Below are 19,199 nucleotides of genomic sequence, written 5' to 3'. Positions count from 1 at the left end.
CTACGGACACTGAGTGAGCAATTCTGACACTCAAGGCTTGTATTTCTAACATGCTTAGACCTGCAAAACATCTTCTGTACACAGAGAGCAAACAGACACTTCTGTTCCAGATGGATAAATTCAGCATAACTATGAAGCAGATCCCAGGGATTCAGGCCAGGCTCCCAGAAAACCCAACAGACCACGAGCAAAAACCTTTATGTTTATATGGAATGGCAAAGGCCAGGGCTGCAAAATCTGATTCTCCAGCTGTCTCAGCTACGAAGCTACCTCTACCTCTGCATACAGTTGTTTGCCTAATTCATGTTAGCTCTTCTCACTGCTGCCCAGCCAGAGAGCTGCTAGACCTTGGGGGACACACCTGTTGTCCGGGAAGACCAGAGTCCAGACTCAGTGCCCAGGAAGGACGCTGGCACATCCTGTCACGACCAACACCATCCTCGGGCACAGACCCGCGGCACACGGATGAGCCCGGCATCCTGAGCACTTGGCTTTGCAAACTTACCGACGGGGTAGGGCAGGGCACAGGGGAGAGGCGGTAAATGTATAGAATACATATAGAGATCAGCGACATCCACTGGGTGGCAGGCATGTTTCACGGGAGCCAGAGACAGCGCGTATACAGAGGTATACAAAACGAAACTCCTAAATATTGGGCTTGTTCTCAGAAGCAGCAATTGAACGGACACGGTGGAAAAAAAAAAAAATCCCACAGAGGGAAATTAATGTATTCTGCCTTGATTTTAACACCAGCTTCTTGTCCACGGTGCTAAGGCATTGGAACTACCCTGGCACTCGGGGGTTAGAGCTGTGTGGACACACAGTACCCCATATCCCTTCTGTAGGTGGGTGCTCTCACTCAAGGTAGCAAGGTAGGAGTCTTCAGAGTCTCTGCTGCACAAATTAATGACCGATGCCTACAGAGGCAAAGCCTTTAAACTCTCCCCCAATTAACAAACTCAGGAGGAAAGAATTTTTTTTTTGGACTAACAGTTATAAATGAGCCCATGTGTGTAAGCAGCTAAATTTTAAAGTTGAAAGAAACATAAAAAGCCAGTATTTTCCATGGACTTCCACTTAGCATCTAAGCAGAATCATTTCAAAAGTTGTTTAGATGGAGAAGAGGCCACCAACCAAATTTCAACCCAGGGCATATATTTATAGCCATATTGTGAACTACATAAAAAGTACACTTATAATGGAAATGCTGACAAATGCAAAACTCCTGCAGCTAGCTATGACAGTCTGACCACAAGCCCTCCTTGTGAGAGGAAAAGGCAACCTCCCCACCTCCTTTCTCAGGCAGCCCGACTGGGGCGGGGGGTGCTCGGTACAGGCAGCACTGCCCCGTCCCTGTAGGATGGATCGAGGCAACTCCCCGTATTTCCCACATGTTGAAAGAGACACCCCCCTGTTTTTGCCATAAACAACCGGAGGGCCTCTTACAGCCATGACTCACTCCGCAGGCTTCTCCTCCACCCCTGTGCGTGACTGTAGCAAACAGGCTGCCAGCTGCAGCCGGTGAATTAACACGACTTTTTTCGTAGAACCGTGGGGAGATCAGTCACACAGGGCTGGGCGGGGGGGAGGGGAGGGTGAGGGAGGGCTGTGGAGCACCAGCCCGGGGTGAGTTTTACTGGGGGGGAAGCAGCGGAGGAGGCGATCCAGGGCCAGTGTGCCGGGGCCGCCCGGGTGTGACCGTGTGGTGCCCGTCCCCCCCCGGCCGGGACGGCGCCGGCCTTGCCCCCCTCACCCGCGGCCGCCCCACGACGGCGGTAGATAGGGAGGAAAGGGCGGCGGCGACAGGGGCAGCGGGGAGAGGGAGAGGTGAAGCCGACACGCAGCAGGAGCCCGCCCGACACACGCACCGCCGAACTCCCAGAAAGTTGGCAGCGGCGCCCGGCGGGACGCGGCTCAGCTAGCCGCCGCCCCAGGGCGCGCACTGCCGCCCGGCCGGGCCCCGCTGTCTCCCCGGCCCCTTCGCACCCTATCACCGCCCTTCTCCCCACTCCATCTCCCACGGGCGCCGCGGGGCAGGGACAGCCCGGCACAGGGCGCTGCCGGTGGCGGGGCTCGAACCCGTGGTCCGAGGTGTTTCTCCCCACCGCAGGGGAGGCGGCTGAGCCTCCCGGGGCCCCCAAGCGCGGGACTCGGGCGGCGGGCGGCACTCACCGAGCGGCCGCGGCTCCTTCTCCCTGTCCGGGCGGCTCCCGCTGAGCGCTCGCCTCCTCGGGGGCGAGGGAGGAGGAGCGGGCGAGGGCAGGAGGTGGAGACGGGCGGAAAGCAAAGCGCGGCTTGAGCCCTCCCGGCTCCCGTCGCCGCGCTCCCTCCCTCTCCCGGCGCCGCCCCATCCTAGCCCGGCGGCGCGGCGAGCGGAGGGGAGCGCAGGGCAGCGGAGCGGAGCGGCGGCGGGGCTGCCGGGGGAGCGGCGATGTGAGTGCCGGGAGCCGGGAGGGAGCGGGCACAGCCCCCCGCCCTGCCAGCCGGGGTCGGGCAGGGCTGGCGGCCTGCGGTGCGGGGCCGGGCCGGGCCGGGCCGGGCCCCCGCAGGCCGTGGGGAGGTCGGGGCTAGTGGGGCTGCGGCCGTGCCCCGGCTGCGGCCGGCGACCCCCGCCCCGCCGAGTGAGGTGTTTCACTGTCGCTGCAGCCCCTCTGCTCCCGTCCGGCCTGCCGCTCGCTTCAGGTTGTTTGTTTTTGCTGCGCCGCCTTGCTCTTATCGCCCCGACACACGCCGGGCAGCTTCGCCTCTCTCCGGCGGGGACTCGGCGTCCCTCAGAGCGGGGCCGTGGGGCCCGTGGCTCTCACCCTCCTCTTTACCCTTCTTCACCCCCCTCTCTCTTCTCCCTCTCCCTGCACTCCCCCGCACTCCCTCCCGGCCGTCTCTCCGTCCTGCCTCCCTCCCTCCCTCTCCCAGGTCCCCCCACCTTGCGGCCTCGTTTGCCGCCTTTGGTTCTGGGCGAGGCGTGAGGAAGAACATTGTCTGTGCCTTGGTCTTACCTGGCCATCACTACCTGCTTGAAGCTTTTAGTTAGAAAATTTGTGTTAATACCTGTGGGGAGGGGATGTGTAAAAATCCAAGCTGCTTCTTTATTAGGTGAGAATGGCATACAGAATGGTATGTCTGTTTGCTTGTTTCTGTTACTTTTCAAAATATCCTAACTTCCCTACTGAAAAAAAAAACCATAACCCGGTCAAAAATTTCTCCAGAGGTCTGTCTGTGGGGCAGTGCTTGATGGTGAGCTGTGTGAGCCTGCTTTGCAGACGGGTATTAGGTACAGCAGCGTTCTTAATTTTAGTTTTTGCTAAAATTATACCTGAACAGATTCCTGACCCAATTTATGTTGCTGGTTTTTTCCTCTCTTCTAATTCTTATCACGTTCTTCCTGACACAGCCCATATCTTCCTTCTGCATCTACAGCAGCAGACCTCTGCTCTCAGGAGATATCCCTGACTTCAGATATTTAACTTTTGAAAGCTGACTCAGGCAGTTCACTTTAGGTTCTCTGTATAAGGATGAAACACGCACCTAAGGAGTTCAATGTGCTTCTCAAGTGTCTCTTTAGTATGCAAAGAGTGCTGTTTTTGAGATGACAGTTTCCATCTATTGGCAGGGAGAACTGAGACAACTCTACCTGACTATTTAAAAACTGAAGTTAGAGGAGATGAGCTAGAGAATTGGAGCTCCATACATGCAGAAGGCTGCTTTCCCTGATATCTTTGTGCTTTCTTGTATGTTAAAAGTATTTGTGGCATTGGAAGTGGTTTAAGTCAACATCCCTGGAGGTAGTTAAAAGACAGGCAGGTGTGTCACTTAGGGACATGGTTTAGTGGTGGATTTCGCAGTGCTGGGCTAAGGGTTGGACTCAGTGGTCTTATAGATCTTTTCCAAACTAAATGATTCTGTGATTCTGTAATTTACAATTTTGAAAAGAGGTCTGGTTTCATGCAAATACAGGTCAGGCTGGGCAGCTTCTGCAGACTCTGTTTTCCATTGGATATTGTAATTTTTATGTAGTTCATAGGGGCCCAATATAATGATAAAAAGAAGCAGACGTTTGGGTTGTGAATTAGAATTTATGGAGGGATTGCAAAAAGTATAATTGACTTGAGGGCCAGAGGAGCAAAGCCCTTCAGAGAACTGCCATGTTTCATGTGGTTGAATCTCCCATCTGGTTCTGCTCTGTAAGAGCCCATGTATAAACATATATATTGTGTAGTCTATTAAAAAGCCAATAAGCTGGGGTTAGAAAGAAGGACAGTCCCATGTACTCACAGTGTCACGGATACTCTTTTCTTTAGACTTTATATTTAAATACCTTAAAAAAAAATTGAGGGTATTTAGCTAAGAAGAGTGTTTTTAGGGTACAATTAGTACACTATGGATGAACAGAGTTGCTGTGAATTATTAGGGAGTGAGAGTCATTAGGGGCCATAGTACTGGGACCTACTTCATAGTACAAGAAAATATTTTTTATCTTCTTCTCTGCCAATCTTAGCATTGCAATTTTAGATCTCACCAATGAAGGGATATTTGAATTAGAATTAGCTGTTCTGGAACAGCTTCCCATGTGGAGGAGGGTTTGTTGTGAAATACATGGAATTTTTTTCTTTTGTTTTTTTTTTTTTTTTCTACTTCTTTCCATTACAGAAATGTTACTTTTGTTCAGAAGTACACAGTATTTCTAAATAGTGCTCAGAAATAAAAGCAGATTCTGTCCTTTTGAGTGGCTGTTATAGAATAGCCACAATATCTACCCTGAATTAATTTGCTTATGTAGTCAAGAAATTGACTCTTACTCACAAACATGTATTCAAGGCGATGTAGCAGCTCTTCAGTGCTCAAACTTGCAAAAAGCTGTAAGATGTTAAATTCTTCTAAAGTGTTTGGAAGTTGTAGATACTCAAACCAAAGAAGACTGCTGAGCCTGTGTGTGTGCTGTTTTTTACCCCCGGGGGCTTCTGATTTGAACAGATACATCCCTAATACAAACCCCCTGCATCCCTGCCAGATTTCAAGTCAGAGATTTTAGAACAGAGTTATTCAAATGCTTCCAGATTTTGTTTGTACAATAAAATTCTTTTTCATTGTGTTCTGAACCACCAAAACCAGTTTGATTTCAGTACATGGTAGGAATAGAATTCTCCAACCCAATCTCCATGTAAAGTTTAGCAAAGCTGTCTCAGCTCAAGAAAGCTATTTTATGAGAGGTTTTAAGCTTCCCTGTGTAAGGAAAGCTGCTTGCACCACCTGTTGGAACATTAACAGTAAAGTAACGTGAGGAGAAGCAGCCTGCAGGTTGAGGGTTCAGGGCTCTGGACTACAGTACTTGAGTTAGTTTGCAGGTTACTTCCTGAAACTGTCCTTTTTGCATACTCCCAAACACGTGGTTCCTGTGCTGGGATGCATAACTTGGTCACTGTAGCGTAGGCTGTGTGATTATTCTGGCTCAAGAGATGTGTTGTGCAGAGTATAAATACCTGAGTTTCAGGTATTGATGAGTTTCATCATTTTCATACCTTTTGGAAGGCAAATGGGACAGGCATTGTTAATGCAGAGTTGTTACTTCTTCTTTCTTTTCTTCTTGTTCACTGTGGTGTTTTAAATTAATTTCAGAAATCTGAAAATGTTTTTAACATTGATCAGTTTGCATTCTGTGGTTTGCAGCCAAGACTTTGTCATCTCATGAGCTTCAAAAAAACAGCTTGATGTTCATTTCCTTCTTTTCTTTCCTTTTTCTTTAGCCCCCTTAAATGTTGTACATTCTTGTTGTGGTACATTCTGAGTGGTATAACTAGTAAAAGTTGAAGGAAAATCTTCATTCTTGAGGAGACACAAATTGGTTGCAAGTTAGTATGGGATTTCCAAGTCTGGATGAGTCTACAGCATTTGCCCAGTACCCATCTGTATTGGTACTGCCCTGTTCTCTGGTAGCAGGCTACCAAGTTGATTTGCTCAGCCGACTCTGGAAAGTCAGGTTCCAGAAACAGTTGGTCTAGAGCCCTTCCCTCGAGTTAAAGCTTTGCAGTAAGACTGGCACTGACTCTCTGGGTCTGTGTCACTAAGCTCCCTTTTTTCACACCTGGTGAAATGTGTGCTAAACCTCAACCCTACAAACATGGACAAGGCAGACGTGCTGTGTTCTAGACTGTGTTCTTGTTTTATGAAGGGAAGAAAGGGAGTTATACTGGTGCTGGCCAACTTTCTAGTCCTTAGGAGGCTGGCCCAGCTGCAGAGCTGAAAACAAGAATCAACCTTTACTTCTGGCAGAAGACAAGGAGTCTTAAAAGCTGTTCCATTTTGACTGCAATGACTTTATAAAATAACTGTGTTTCTCATGACTTGTACACAGTTGTTCAAGAATAAAAGAACTCTGTACTACTTTAAGAGCATCTACTCTCAAGCCTGTGTTTGTCAGATTGATAAAACAATCACAGACTTAAAAAATTGTCATGGATCTGAATTTTGACAGGAGCCCATGAAGCACTTGTAGCATCTCAATAAAGCGGGTTTTTGCTTCAGTAGCTGCTGCTTTCCAAATATTCCTCTTTGGTTTGCTCTCATTGCAGCACCACTGAAACTTTGCAGGTTCTACTGTTGTTACAGTGGCAGATGTTATTTCATGGATATTTCAGCTGAACTTGCTCTTTTTTTTCCCAGTGGTGTGAACTCAAGTAGAAAATCTTTAAGAGAATTATTTGGTAAATAAGTTTCCTCATGCTCATAAGCCACAGAATTGAGATCATAAGTTACACAATTAATTTCATTAATCATGAAATGCAGGATTTAAGGTTCTTAGGATATCTGTGCACACTACCATTTACATTTATTTTATATGTAACAGTAGAGAGACAGCTCCAGTTGTAATGAAAACCAATAGGAGATGAAGCTAAAAGACTTTTATCAAGTTGTGGATTTGTGCTGAAACCACAAGTGTGCCCTCAGGTTCTCCAGAGTGATTACCTATGTATTGCTGCAGTGATTTGCAACAGATGTGATGGCCAGCAGCATATAGGAAAGAAATTGGTGTAAAATAGAGCTGTGAAAATACGGCTCATCAGATTCTCAGGTCTTGACTTGTGGTGGGTGCACCTGTGCAATCTTAATTTTAGCACTCACATTTGAGTCTGTTGAAGAGAAAGAGCCTCCTCTCTTAGGTTAAACTTGGAAGAAGGCAGAGGTTCTTGCACGTCCAAAACATACAGTGAGGCTTTATTTACAGTTTATGTTTTCTGTCAAAATTGGTCAATTGCCATAGGAAATTCAGCCCTGCATTTAGCTGGAAATTTATTGTAGATGATGTCAAAGGGTTTAGAGACAATTTATAGCTCAAGCAGGAAAAAGGATCTTGAGGTATTTCTGAGCTTTGAATTTCTCCCTCCCACTCGGCTAGTTTTCCAGCCAGAGAATCTTGGGCTTTGCCCCAGTATGTTTGGGTATAAGTCTCAAAAAAACCCTTTTAATTAAATATGTGACTAAGTAATCACACAGCTCTAAAGTACAGCATTTAGAGATGAGCAGATTTCTGTTTAAATTGGAGAAAGCCCAGCTGTTTCTTTCTAGATTTCCAGGAAATTGCTTGAAAAGCTGTGCATTTCTAACACGCTATTGCTTACAGATTCATACATTTTTTCAGAGTACATCCTTTGTACTTAGACTTTCGAATAATCATAGTCTCTTGGTGATTGTATTTTTGTGTGAAGCAGTGGTGGGAGAGTGTATTTCAATACCTGCTTAAATTGTAGGAGTTGAGTTGAACAGGTCTGTTTCTCTAATTAAAGATTTGCTCACATGTATCATAAGGGTTGAGGGTGCTATTGTTGTGCATGGAGGAAGTTTTGGTTTTATTGAATAAGAATGTGAGGAAGTCTTTTCCTTGAACTTTGTACAGTGGTCTTCAGACAAAAGGCCAAGATTCAATTTTTCCGATATTCTCAGTGTAATCATGAATATTTTTAAAATTTTGACCCTCATTCTTTGTCTTTTTAACTTTAAAACACAGAAGTCTGTTGCTCAAGTGTGTTCTGGTGAATCAGAGTATTGTGTTTGTTGCTGCAAGTCAATGAGAAATAGAATTGCTGCTATACAAGTCTCATCTGGCATTAGGAAGCTGTTTTTGATGAAGAAACAGCCATTGGAAGTTGTTGGTTTTATTGTTAAATACTTAGATATACTAACTTTTCAGCTCTGAAAAGTTTTCCCCAAGTTTCCTTGCTTATCTAATTACATGGTTCAGAAATTCCTATGTTTTTACAATGAAACATCCAAACAATTTACTGCTGTGTCTGTGACCCCACAGGTCAGAATCTGGTCCGGGATTCACTCCCCACAGTAGCTCAGTGTTGTCCAGAACTGCACCTTGTGTTGCTGAGTTCACTGTGTACAGGATCCAGCATTTTTTATGAAAAGCAGTGCAAGTTGCTCTTTTCTGAGCATTCCACATTTAAATGGGGTGTCCAGAGCTGCTTATTTATCTGCGCCTTGCTTTGTCTTTTATTCCTGGTTCTTACAGCACTGCCTCAGTTGTAAAAGGTCTGCAGTTTTTGGAGATGAGATGGTCAAAATCTGACTAGTGAACTGTGCTTTATGAGACACAGTTGTTAATACAGCTACTGGCTCCCCAGACTTGGTTTAAAAAAAAAAAAACAGAAAATCAAACTCTTAGTATTTAATCACCCAAAGAAGACTAGATTTCGTTTCTGAAGATATATATAAATATATATGAAAACTTATGGCTTTGGTTATTGTTTCAGATTATACATCTTTTTTTTTCTTTCCCCAGGGCCGATTACTGGAAATCTCAGCCTAAAAAATTCTGCGATTACTGCAAGTGCTGGATAGCAGACAACAGACCTGTACGATGGTCTACCATACTATGTCCATTATTTGAAATATTAGGAATTTGAATTACAGGCTTTAAACATCACTTTTTGATACTAGTCTCTTGATGCATGAAATTTGTTCTGTAAAAATGCCTTTGATACCTGTGGTGCTTAAAGTAAATTACATCAAGAGCCAGATACCCACATACAAGATGGTGTGTGCTGTTCTCCTTGACAGTACAGATAAGGACTAGATATCTGACCCTGCTTACTCTTTGAGCTCTGTAACTTAACATTGGTCTGTCTTGAAACTGTCTGTGCCTGTCCTTCACTTTCATGTGCAAGTATAAAGCACAGCCTGGCATCTGTACTGCTTGTATGTGGTAGGCACAGTACAGCCAGTGCTTAGCTCTTAAAGCAGATTTCTTTCATTTCATGCTGCCCACAGAAGCATTACTGGGTTACAGAAAGGTGTTTGAGGCTTCCAGATGCCCTTTGCAGACTACTAGACACATTGGTGTCTTCCTTAGTACTAAGTTTTGCGTTTTTGACTGGATACCAGCGGTACTCCTAGAGCTGAGCTTCCTCTGGCTTACTGTAAGATACCTAATTAGCTCACGTGAACTACAGGTATCTTCTCAGAGCAAGTGAAGAGAAATACATGTCAAGGGAGGGATTTGAGCAACTTACAAATTCTGTCTCTAAACGAGATGAGTCATTCCTGGATGTGCTCTGCACATCGGTTTGTGCAAAGGTCAGGCTTAGGCATCTAACATCTGAACACCCAAATGAGCACTGATGTTTTTATGTGAGAAGCACATGAGGACTACTACTGTTGTACCTGAGCTTCTGAACTTCCAGCTCCTACTGGCTTCAGTCTTTCTGGCAGCTTTTTGGCTTGCAGCCTGTTCCGTTATCCATGGTTATCCAACACTCCCACTTTCTTCTCTCTCTCCTTATCAGATTTTTGAACCTGCAGACTAGTTTAAATTCATGAGCTATTTCTGAGGGGTAGCATAATGTAATTAAGGGCAGTAGCTAATACTTGGAATACTAAATAACCCATGCGGTTTTTAAAAGTTTGCATGAAAATGGGAAAAAATCGTGATGATACATGGAAGGATAGCATGAAGAGGGAACCCAGATTCCCTGTTATTTGTCACTAGCATGTGTGATGAGCAGTATTATTTGAAAAAAAAAAATCGTATAAATATACTATGAGATTTTATAATTTCTCTGTTGAATGTTTCTCGGTATTTCTGTATTCTCGTAGCCATTTTAGAACTGTAGTGTTTGCTATAAATGTTCTCAGAACAAGTTACATTTTGGCTTGTTCAACTAAAATTAGTCCAAGTAAATTTAAAGTAACTAAAATTAATGGTTTTAAAATTGTTTAATACATATTACTTTTCTTGGTTTTTTTCTTACTTTGAAGAGCATTGATTTTCATGAAAGAGGAAAGAATCATAAAGAAAATGTGGCAAAGAGAATTAGTGAGGTAACTCAAATATCTTAATTGCACAAATGCTTATTTTTACTCTCTTTCATTATCAGATTGGTTTAATTTATTCTCTTGGGGGCTTTTTGTTTTGTTTTAGATTAGGAAGAAAAGCTTGGAAAAGGCAAAAGAAGAAGAAAACATGTCAAAAGAATTTGCCGCAATGGAGGAGGCTGCAATGAAAGCATATCAAGAAGATATGAAAAGGCTTGGAATTAAGCCAGGTAGTTCATATAGCTGCTAGAAGATTAAAGACAGAATTGAAAGAATATTGAATAGAAAAGTTTTGTCTTAAATTAGCTTTAGGAGCAAGAGAGGAAGCCTCCAGGACTGTTGCTCATTAAAAAAAAAAAAAAAAAAAGAGTCTGCAAATTGCCAGTAGTAGAAGTTGCAGTACAGAGTATTTATAGCTGTGGTATCCCCTGATCCATGAAACAATCAAATTTGGAGTAAAAAATTAAACAATGCGTTAACAGAAAGTTAGGCTGTAGTTGGTGCTTTGAATCAGCAGTGCAGGTTCCTTCGATTAATTTTATGTTTCAGTTTTGCCAGTTGGAGGCAAAAGTTCCCATGAGTAAGAGAAGCTGGGTTTCTACTGCTGGGAATCTCTTAGTCAGCTTGCAGCTCAGCAAGTACCTTTGCACATTGAAGACATATTATCCTTTAAAAACAAATTTGTAGTTTCAGGCTCCTGAAGTAGCTGTCTTCTTCATAACTCTTTTAGTTTCTCTTTTGTTGTTTAGTTAGAGCTCTTTGGTCCTTACACTTTTTCTCTTTGTCGCTCATAATTTTAAATTTGGACGTTGTTACGATGCTATAGGAGTGGTACGAAGCAAGATTCTTTTGATATAGTCTTTTAAGGGCACCTGCTATGGGTATAATACTAATGATTTTCACTCGAGTGAAAATATTCATAAGAACAAAGTTTCCTATTTTCTGTTGTGCAAGAGTGACTAATATTTAAGTTCAGAATAGTACTCTTTTTTAAAGGATATTATTTTCTCTAAGATGATGTAGGTTCCAGTTCAACACAGAATAAAATGCAGAGTAACACAGTGGAAACTAAAGCAAAGAAAGAAAAGAAAGAGAAGAAGGAAAAGAAAGAAAAGAAAAAAAAGACACCTCAAGACGCCTCAATGCCACCAAAAATTGAAACAAAGGAGTGGGTGCAAGGATTATCTCCTGAAGGCTATACATACTACTACAACACAAAAACTGGAGGTAAAAGCTACTGAGGAGCAGGTGCAGATATAATTATTGAATACAAGTGAGAAAAGACTAGCTGCATTTTTTTTTGCTTTTCTGCTCTTCCAGTAGCATGCTGTTAATTAAAATGTAAACACTTAGGTGGCGTTTTGGTATTTAACATTTGAGACTTGGGTATCCAGAATTTCGGTCTGGTTTTACTGTTGATTAATAATGGAAGAATGGAGTAATTCCACAGTTTCTGGAAATGGTTAGCCTACCAGAGGTAAAATACACAAAGATAGTTGTGTTCTTCCTGAAGAAGCTTTGTGATCAGGAATGTGAAATAAACTGCTTGTGTCTTTCCACATTTACGTGATTTATCTAACTGGCCTCTCTTGAGGAGCTGCATGTTGTGATTTACTTTAGAACATAAAAGCAACCCTCTTTTATAATTAATGAGAATGTTTCAAACTGATTCTTATAAATTTAAGGATTGATGTTAGTATTTACTGTAATCCTTCATAATTCCATAATTTTTTTTAAAACCAAAAATCGTGTATCTCCGTATCAGGCATAGTAATGGAGTCTGGAGGATTGTTAGCTCCAGTGAAGCTAGCTGTAATTATGATGCTTTGGTTTATTGGTCATACAATAGTCTGGTCAAGGATTATTCATATTCCAGTGTGGTGTATATATAGTTATATAATTTGTTTATATGTGTGTACGCAGCAGTGTCATATTAGTTAGAGCTGGTTTTAGTAAAGATTATTAAATATAAACCAAGTTGATTGATATTAAATAAGTGAAATATGCTTTTGTTTTTTAAGAATCACAGTGGGAGAAACCTAAAGGATTCCAAGGCAACTCTCAAAACTCACAAACGGTAATCAAATTATTCATAGGTTTTTTTTTGTCCTTGTAAATGCTTAAATAGTCTAAGCAATTCACAAGTCTTCCTCTGATTGAGGGAAATTAATTTTTTTGTCTTTTATAAAGTTAGGAAAGTATTATTTGAATATGTAGAATCTTTTATGATTAGCTGCAGTTTTACTATAGAAATCTGATTTGGTTAATTTGTCTGCCAAGGAAAGAAGTGGTGATTGGGTTCCTGCAGAATATACTTCTTTTATGCTTCAACTCATAAAATTGAAAGCTTTTGAGAAATTCTGAATAAATTCTGTTAAACCTTTTTTGAATGAAATGTAGTTATAAAAACTAAATATTACACAGATGTAGTAGCTAAGCTTTCTTTATTGGCAACACTGAGACTGCATTGTCAGGTAGTTAAAAATAATGCCCTTTTTTGTGTTTGCTTTATGATACAGTTACATAATAAATTGTGTTTTTACTGGGTTTCGTATGATCATGGAACCTATATGCAAGCAATTATTCAGCAAAATTAGTAATTTAGTACATTACTTTATTTTCCTTATTTGAGGCACAGAAAAACTTTGCAGAATAATCCAAAGGCCAAAGAATTCCTTATTATGATTAATGTGTTTTCTCATGATACTTACCACTCCAGGATTGTCATGCTTCGCAGCATCAAAACCGGGATTTTTCCAACACTCCTGTGGTGTTATGTTTCCCTGTTTTCAAGATTGGTATCATATATACACTTAATTTGATGTCAGTTTTGTTGAGTTTGTCAGTGTTGGATTTTACCCTAGAGTTCAAAGAAAACCTGGTGTTTTCAGAATGCTCAACATTCTGTAGCTCTGTATCATCACATTGTTTGCAACTCTGGCTTTCTGATTCACTTGTCCTGTTGGTTTGCACAACTTGTTAATCATCACTTCTACTTTATCTTTCCAGTCAAGGCATAGTGTTGCAATATGTCAAGTCAGTCTTACTGTAGCCTTCCACTGAAAGATGTGGTCCTGAAACTAATCTTGTATGGTCCTTGGCACATAGTTACCCTGACAGTGAACTAGTTCAGGCAGTGGAGGCATCAGAGTTTAGGTTAGTGCTTTGGAGACTTATTTCCTTGCTATCAGTATTCTGAATAATCAGAAAAAATGCCAATATGGGGAGAGCAGATTGGAGGGGAGAAGGCACTCCCTTCTTGGCAACAATTTGAAGTTAGCTCATCCTAGCCATATCAGAAGCTCACACCTTCAGCCCCCAGTATCTCTAACACCACACAGCTGTATTTTGCCATTCCTCTCTCAGTGTGCTCTGTGACTTTGTCCTGTCTCGAGTTATTTTCGCTATGGCTAAAAACAAGCATTTGATTGCTCCCTTATTTAGTCTGAGCTAAAGATACAGGGAACATTCCAGATCTCTAACAAGGACTCACTGCCCAGAAAGTAAAGGGCATGCTTGCAATATGTCATGCCAGGAGCCCTCCTGATTTTACAGTGCATTAGGTTTTGCTCAGACTTGGTAAGAGGTGGGGAGAACAGGGTAATGAAGGGGCATGTTGAAGGCTACCTATGACCAGTTAGACCAAGAATGTGCTTCCTAGTATTTCAGTGTGCCTAGTGTCAGATATTGGCTGAAATCTTCTAATCTCTAACAGGTCTACAAATGCTCAGGATCTAATTCTTAAAAAAAAAAAAAAAAAAAAAAAAAAGATGGGTGATACTTAAGACTGGGTTTTTTTTATCATCTTTATACTTAAAAGAAACTTTCCTTTTGCTTCTTTTGTCAAAACCGGCACACTGAAACTTCTAAGGGCAAAACCTTGAAAAAACCTTATTCTGAAGGCTTTCATGCCTTTGCCTGCTCTGAACCTACCAGTACAATTTTTTTGTGTTTGCAGAGTGGGTGCAAGAACTTTAACTTCTGGTTGTGATGTGTTTTTATTAAAAAAACCCGAAAGTTTTAATAAGAGTACTAAGCAAATGTATAGTGTGCAAATGCCTGTCTGTATATCTCTGTATACACACACACATTTGTTGATACCAAAACAACGCATGGTGAAGTTGCCCAACACAGAGTATTGGTACTTAAGGAGCAGGGAAGTAGTTGGGAGTGTAAGAGGGAATGAAAACTGTTTTTTTAAGGAAGATGTTAGGACATGGGTAATGACTGATTACAGCTGATTCTGAAAAAAAAATTACACATCCACCAAGATATGCCAGCAAGTTTGGCCATATTTCATGTTTATTTATTAATCAGTAGGGGAAAAGAGTGTATTGTTGAAATTGGCGCTTTGGTAAAGAAGTAAAATTGTTGGCATGCAAAGTTTGATTGTGTAATTATTTGTTGTCATGTTCTATTTTGGAGTAAATTTTTATTTGTTTTTGTATATTTAATTTGTGATAAAATGTATTGGTACAAGTTTTCTGTAGCCATCACAAAGGCCTAAGTTTCCCAGATAATTGTTACAGCAGTCTCCTCTAAAGACAATGACACAAATAGGAAATTACAGCCTCAGGGGTGAATACTTTCAGAAAACCCAAACATGTCAAATAATGGCCTATATAAACATTTAAACAGTATGGCAACATTTATTATACAGCCTTATACTAACTGTCTAGTGTTTGAGAAATAATTGTGTTAGGTGTATTTGCAGTATCTTAAGTTATGGGATTCCATCTTGTTGAAGTCAAAGGGTGTACTGTCAACAATGTTAAGAATTCAAGCTTTCAACTAGTAAGATAATCACAGACAAAAAGTACTCAGGGGTTGAGTAGACTTTTAAGTGATGCTTTGGCTGATCCTGAAGACTTTTTTCATGAACTCCTCTATCTTTTTTCCTAGGGAGCAGAGTGGGTGGAAGGTGTCACTGAAGATGGTCATACCTATTACTATAACACACAAACTGGAGGTAAGGAGAGCTTTCTTTCCAGTTAAGCTCTGTTTCAGGAGAGAGGGTTTTCAGAAAAGCTTTTTGTTTTGCAAATTACTGCATTTTTTGCTAAGTTTTATATTTTTTAAGCTGCTGTCTGAGTTGGAATAAAATAGTTGCTTAAGTCAGCACTGCCTTTCTGGCTGCAATGTCAGTGTGCATACATTTTTGCTTCAGAGGGTTTTTTTGACATTCAACTCATAATTCTAAACTAGGAGTTTGTCTTTATTACATATATATTGGAATTACAATTTGGAAACTAGAAGAAGGCAGGATTTTGTGTTGATGGGCATGCAGACCTGACTAAGGATCTCCTAAACTTTTCCTCTTGCTGACATAGCATTGATAAGAAAGTCCAGAATATTGCCTCCTACTTTTTTTCCATGATTTTTCCCCTACATGGGGATCTTTTAGGTGACTCCCTCAGAACAGCATCTGTTTTCTAAATCTATTTGAATCGTTTTAAGGTCAATGGTGCCTCTCTGGAGAGCAAGTGGTTTTTTTATGCTGGCTATGAATTTTCCTTCTGCAGTTGGGTATGAAGTGGCATTGCTAATGATGCCAATAATAGAGGGAGGGGGAAATACAACGAAAAAACCAATCCAAAGCCTTTCAGTTTTTCACTGAGCCACTCCCCTGCCCAAATGATTTGCAATTTCTTTTGAAAGGGAAAGGAGATGTTGGTTATTTTTAAACATTGCCTTCCAAGTTCAGATACATTTTATGCCTATGTTTGCTGTTCTTTTAAGTACTTCATGGACATATGACACTTGTGAAGAATGTGTTTCTGATCATCACATTTGTCAGAATTTTGGCCTTTGAGATTTCAAATTGATTCCTCACTTTTATATAGCTGTAAGTGTCTTGGGAGTGCTTGAAAATTACTTCTCTGTACTGCTAACTGTAATCCCATCCTCTGACGACAAGACAAATTTTTAACTGTTCTAAATATTGTAAGTGTCTCATTTCAGGGGGACTGATGGCTTCAGGCTTGGTGGTGCAAGTCTGGGAGGCTGCACCTACTCCACTCTTTTTGTGGCACCTGGGAAAGTGGACTTGCTCAGTTACTGATCTGAAGCCAGATGACAACAATACCCTTAAGAGATTGTGCTGTTCTTTGTCTGTCAAAGTTATTCATTGCCAGTTTCTTATATCTTCAAGATACATCTAGGCACTTACATGTTATGTTGCTTGCAGTTAGGAAAAAGAGTAGAGTTTTTAATATCTGAAAGTTTATATAAAATTATAGACTGAAAGTTGGTGTACTTTTGCCATATTCTTACTAAAACCAGTTTTAAGATCATTGATTCAACTTCTATTTAAATATTTCTTCTCAATATATTTACTGGAATACTACTTTTAAATTGAAAATGAGGATATATGTGTATGTACATATCCTGTATATACTTCCATGTCTTTTCAGACTGATGTTTGTATTTCCTTGTTTGCTTGAGAGCTCTTTTAATTAGAGACCTAATGTTACTATGAGACGTAGTGCTAGAAAAGGGTTTTGCTGCCCAGAGACCTGAAGCATGCAGTTATCATTCTTACTTTATCCTGTCTTTGTAAGCAGTGAACAGCTCACATCAAATAGGCACATCTACGGAGCAATTAATTTATTTGCCTGTCCTGTGGAAGGATGAGAGGGACCATAGTCTTGTGGGTCACGGTTCACTGTGTGTAATGTTTTTTCTAAGAGCTAATTAAAACAAGCTTTATCAACAGTGAACTCAGCTGTCCTGACTGTGTCTCTGCTGGGAAGAAATGTTATCTTTCTGATTATGGTTATTAAAACAAATGTACCAAACCAAACAAAGCAAAAGCTTTTTGCTAAATTATTTGCTGTATTTTTGCATAAGGCAGCACTGCTTCTGAAAGGTTATGTTGTGTAAGCAATAGCAGTTCAAAATGAGAAGCATAAATAATGTTCAAATTGTTGTTCAAATCTCTTGAACAGTATCCACATGGGAGAAACCTGATGGTTTTGTTTCATCTTCGAATGAGAAGGGTCAGCACGACAAGGCTGCAGAAACAACATCTGAATCAGACTCAGAAGACAGTGAGAATGAAGTGGAGAATTCAGAAACAAACTTCAAGGTACGTTTTCTTCAGATTTATTTTACATAGATGGTCTTATACTAGGAAATTATAACTGAATACTTTATATTTTGTGGTAGGCTGTACATACTGAAATGAGATTAAAACGTGTGACTGAAAGTAAAATTTTGCACTTCTTAATAATTGAATAATTTTTATTCAATTATTTGGCTCATGAGTGGCACTGTTCCAGAATAGAAAGCATGATCTTTCCTTCAACACACCAGAAGTACCTTGAATTCTACGAGGCATGTGATGCTCTGTGATAAAGGTCACTGTCATCTCTCTGAAATAATCCACAAAATGGTTTGGATTTCAGTGTGAGAATGACTTCAACTTTTCATTGGTAAATGTGACTGCCAATACACCTCCAGGGAATGCTTTGGACTGAAAATGGCATGATTGTAGTTTCCTTATTAAATTGAGAAAAAATATAGCACATAGTACAAAATCTGTATCAATTATATATTTAAAACATAAATCTAAACTTGAGATGAAGGATGTGATAATATCTCTGGTTGGGTTAGGTGGTGTCCCTGGAGCTGGTAATTCAGAACAGAGAGAGACAGTTTAAATACAAAATGTATTCATAGACAGGTGTTAATTGTAGAATTCATATTTTTGTATCATTGTGCATCTTTATAAACTGCTACCAGGTATTAGTAATAAGTGTGTGCCATCTGCATGTAGAGAAAGTTGCATGTGAAATTTTTCCTTTTTGTTTTAAGATATGCTAAGTTTTGTTTTCAAGTGAGTTTGTAAGTTTGTTGATGTCAGCCTTGGTAGATGGGATTTTCCTGCTTTAATTTCTCGTAACATTTAAGATTTTATTTTCATCCATAAAGTTCACAAAGAAAAATTAGTAGATTATATCACAATATGAATTTTTTTTTAAGTTACTCTTGGTTGAAAAGCATGAATAGTAGACAATAAGTAGATAATAATAGTAGCAAATAAAAGATGTAAAATAAAGCTACATTATGTTTTTATTTAGGCTTTTTTGCTTAAGATAGGTTTTTTCCTCTTTAGAGGAAAGGAGATAATGACGAAGAATCAGAGGAAGGGAAAAAATCTCCTAAAGCTAAAAAGTTAAGCCCTTATGGGAAATGGCGAGAGGTTAAGTCAGAAGAAACCATGGATAAAGAGGAGAGTTCATCAGCTTCCCAAGAAATCTCTAGTGATGAGTCTAATAAGACCAACCCTTATGGAAAATGGAAAGCACTTAAAGAAGTAGGGGAAGAACAAGAAGAAGAAGAAGCAGGGTGAGTATCTTTTCACCATCCTTACTTTCATAATGTTGTTTGAAGAACTGAAGCTTTTTCCTCTACATTCCGGCAGAATTAGCACAACTGTGATTGGCAATGTTGCCCAAATACAATTCTTTTCACAATGAGCATTATAAGTAATAGCATTCCATTGCAGATAGAGGTGGTGTTTTGGGTTTTGTGTAGAAGTTCACCATGAGTACAAAGTATATTCAAGTGATTTAAGAGTCATAGTCATGCACTGTTTTCTCAGAGGCTCAGTATCAAATATTTGACCGTTGTTACTCTAAGCTTATGTTCCTTAACATCATCTCCTTCAACAATCTGATACAGCTGCCCCAGGAGTTTCTGTGGGCTTTCCTCCATGTCAGACCAATAAACTACAGATGTTTTCATGAAGTGTATCTGATCAGAAGGGTTGTTTCGTTTTTCTGCATAATGCCTGTGGTGGATCTTTTGTTTTTTCCTTGTGAAGCATGCTCTGTTCTTGTCAGCTTCTTCTTGTGGATCCCTCAAGGAGCCTGGTTTTGGAGATT

General features: G+C 40.7%; 2 protein-coding genes across 7 annotated transcripts in view; one reads left to right on the top strand and one right to left on the bottom strand.

The window, feature by feature from the left end:
* Positions 1–2,325, bottom strand: part of ELF1 (E74 like ETS transcription factor 1) — an 86,142-nt gene extending 83,817 nt beyond the window's left edge. The window contains exon 1 of one of the 4 annotated variants that reach the window (XM_056493765.1): positions 2,173–2,325. The gene's annotated coding sequence lies outside the window, so the exon portion shown is untranslated. The remainder of the gene's footprint in view (positions 1–2,172) is intronic. The other 3 variants (XM_056493724.1, XM_056493780.1, XM_056493830.1) reach the window with 3 other exon arrangements.
* An 8-nt stretch (positions 2,326–2,333) lies between these two features.
* WBP4 (WW domain binding protein 4) overlaps positions 2,334–19,199 on the top strand; it is a 22,629-nt gene continuing 5,763 nt past the window's right edge. The window contains exons 1-9 of one of the 3 annotated variants that reach the window (XM_056493921.1): positions 2,343–2,433; positions 8,780–8,852; positions 10,255–10,317; positions 10,418–10,541; positions 11,326–11,538; positions 12,333–12,388; positions 15,214–15,280; positions 17,259–17,398; positions 18,428–18,660. In XM_056493921.1, the coding sequence (XP_056349896.1) occupies positions 2,432–2,433; positions 8,780–8,852; positions 10,255–10,317; positions 10,418–10,541; positions 11,326–11,538; positions 12,333–12,388; positions 15,214–15,280; positions 17,259–17,398; positions 18,428–18,660 (971 nt within the window). In that variant the 5' untranslated portion in view covers positions 2,343–2,431. Of the gene's footprint in view, positions 2,434–8,779; positions 8,853–10,254; positions 10,318–10,417; positions 10,542–11,325; positions 11,539–12,332; positions 12,389–15,213; positions 15,281–17,258; positions 17,399–18,427; positions 18,661–19,199 lie in introns of all 3 variants that reach the window. The other 2 variants (XM_056493931.1, XM_056493940.1) reach the window with 2 other exon arrangements.

Source organism: Oenanthe melanoleuca, chromosome 1, assembly GCF_029582105.1.
Source record: "Oenanthe melanoleuca isolate GR-GAL-2019-014 chromosome 1, OMel1.0, whole genome shotgun sequence".
In the NCBI taxonomy this organism is placed as follows: Eukaryota; Metazoa; Chordata; class Aves; order Passeriformes; family Muscicapidae; genus Oenanthe; species Oenanthe melanoleuca.
This window is presented reverse-complemented; position numbering and strand designations above follow the sequence as displayed.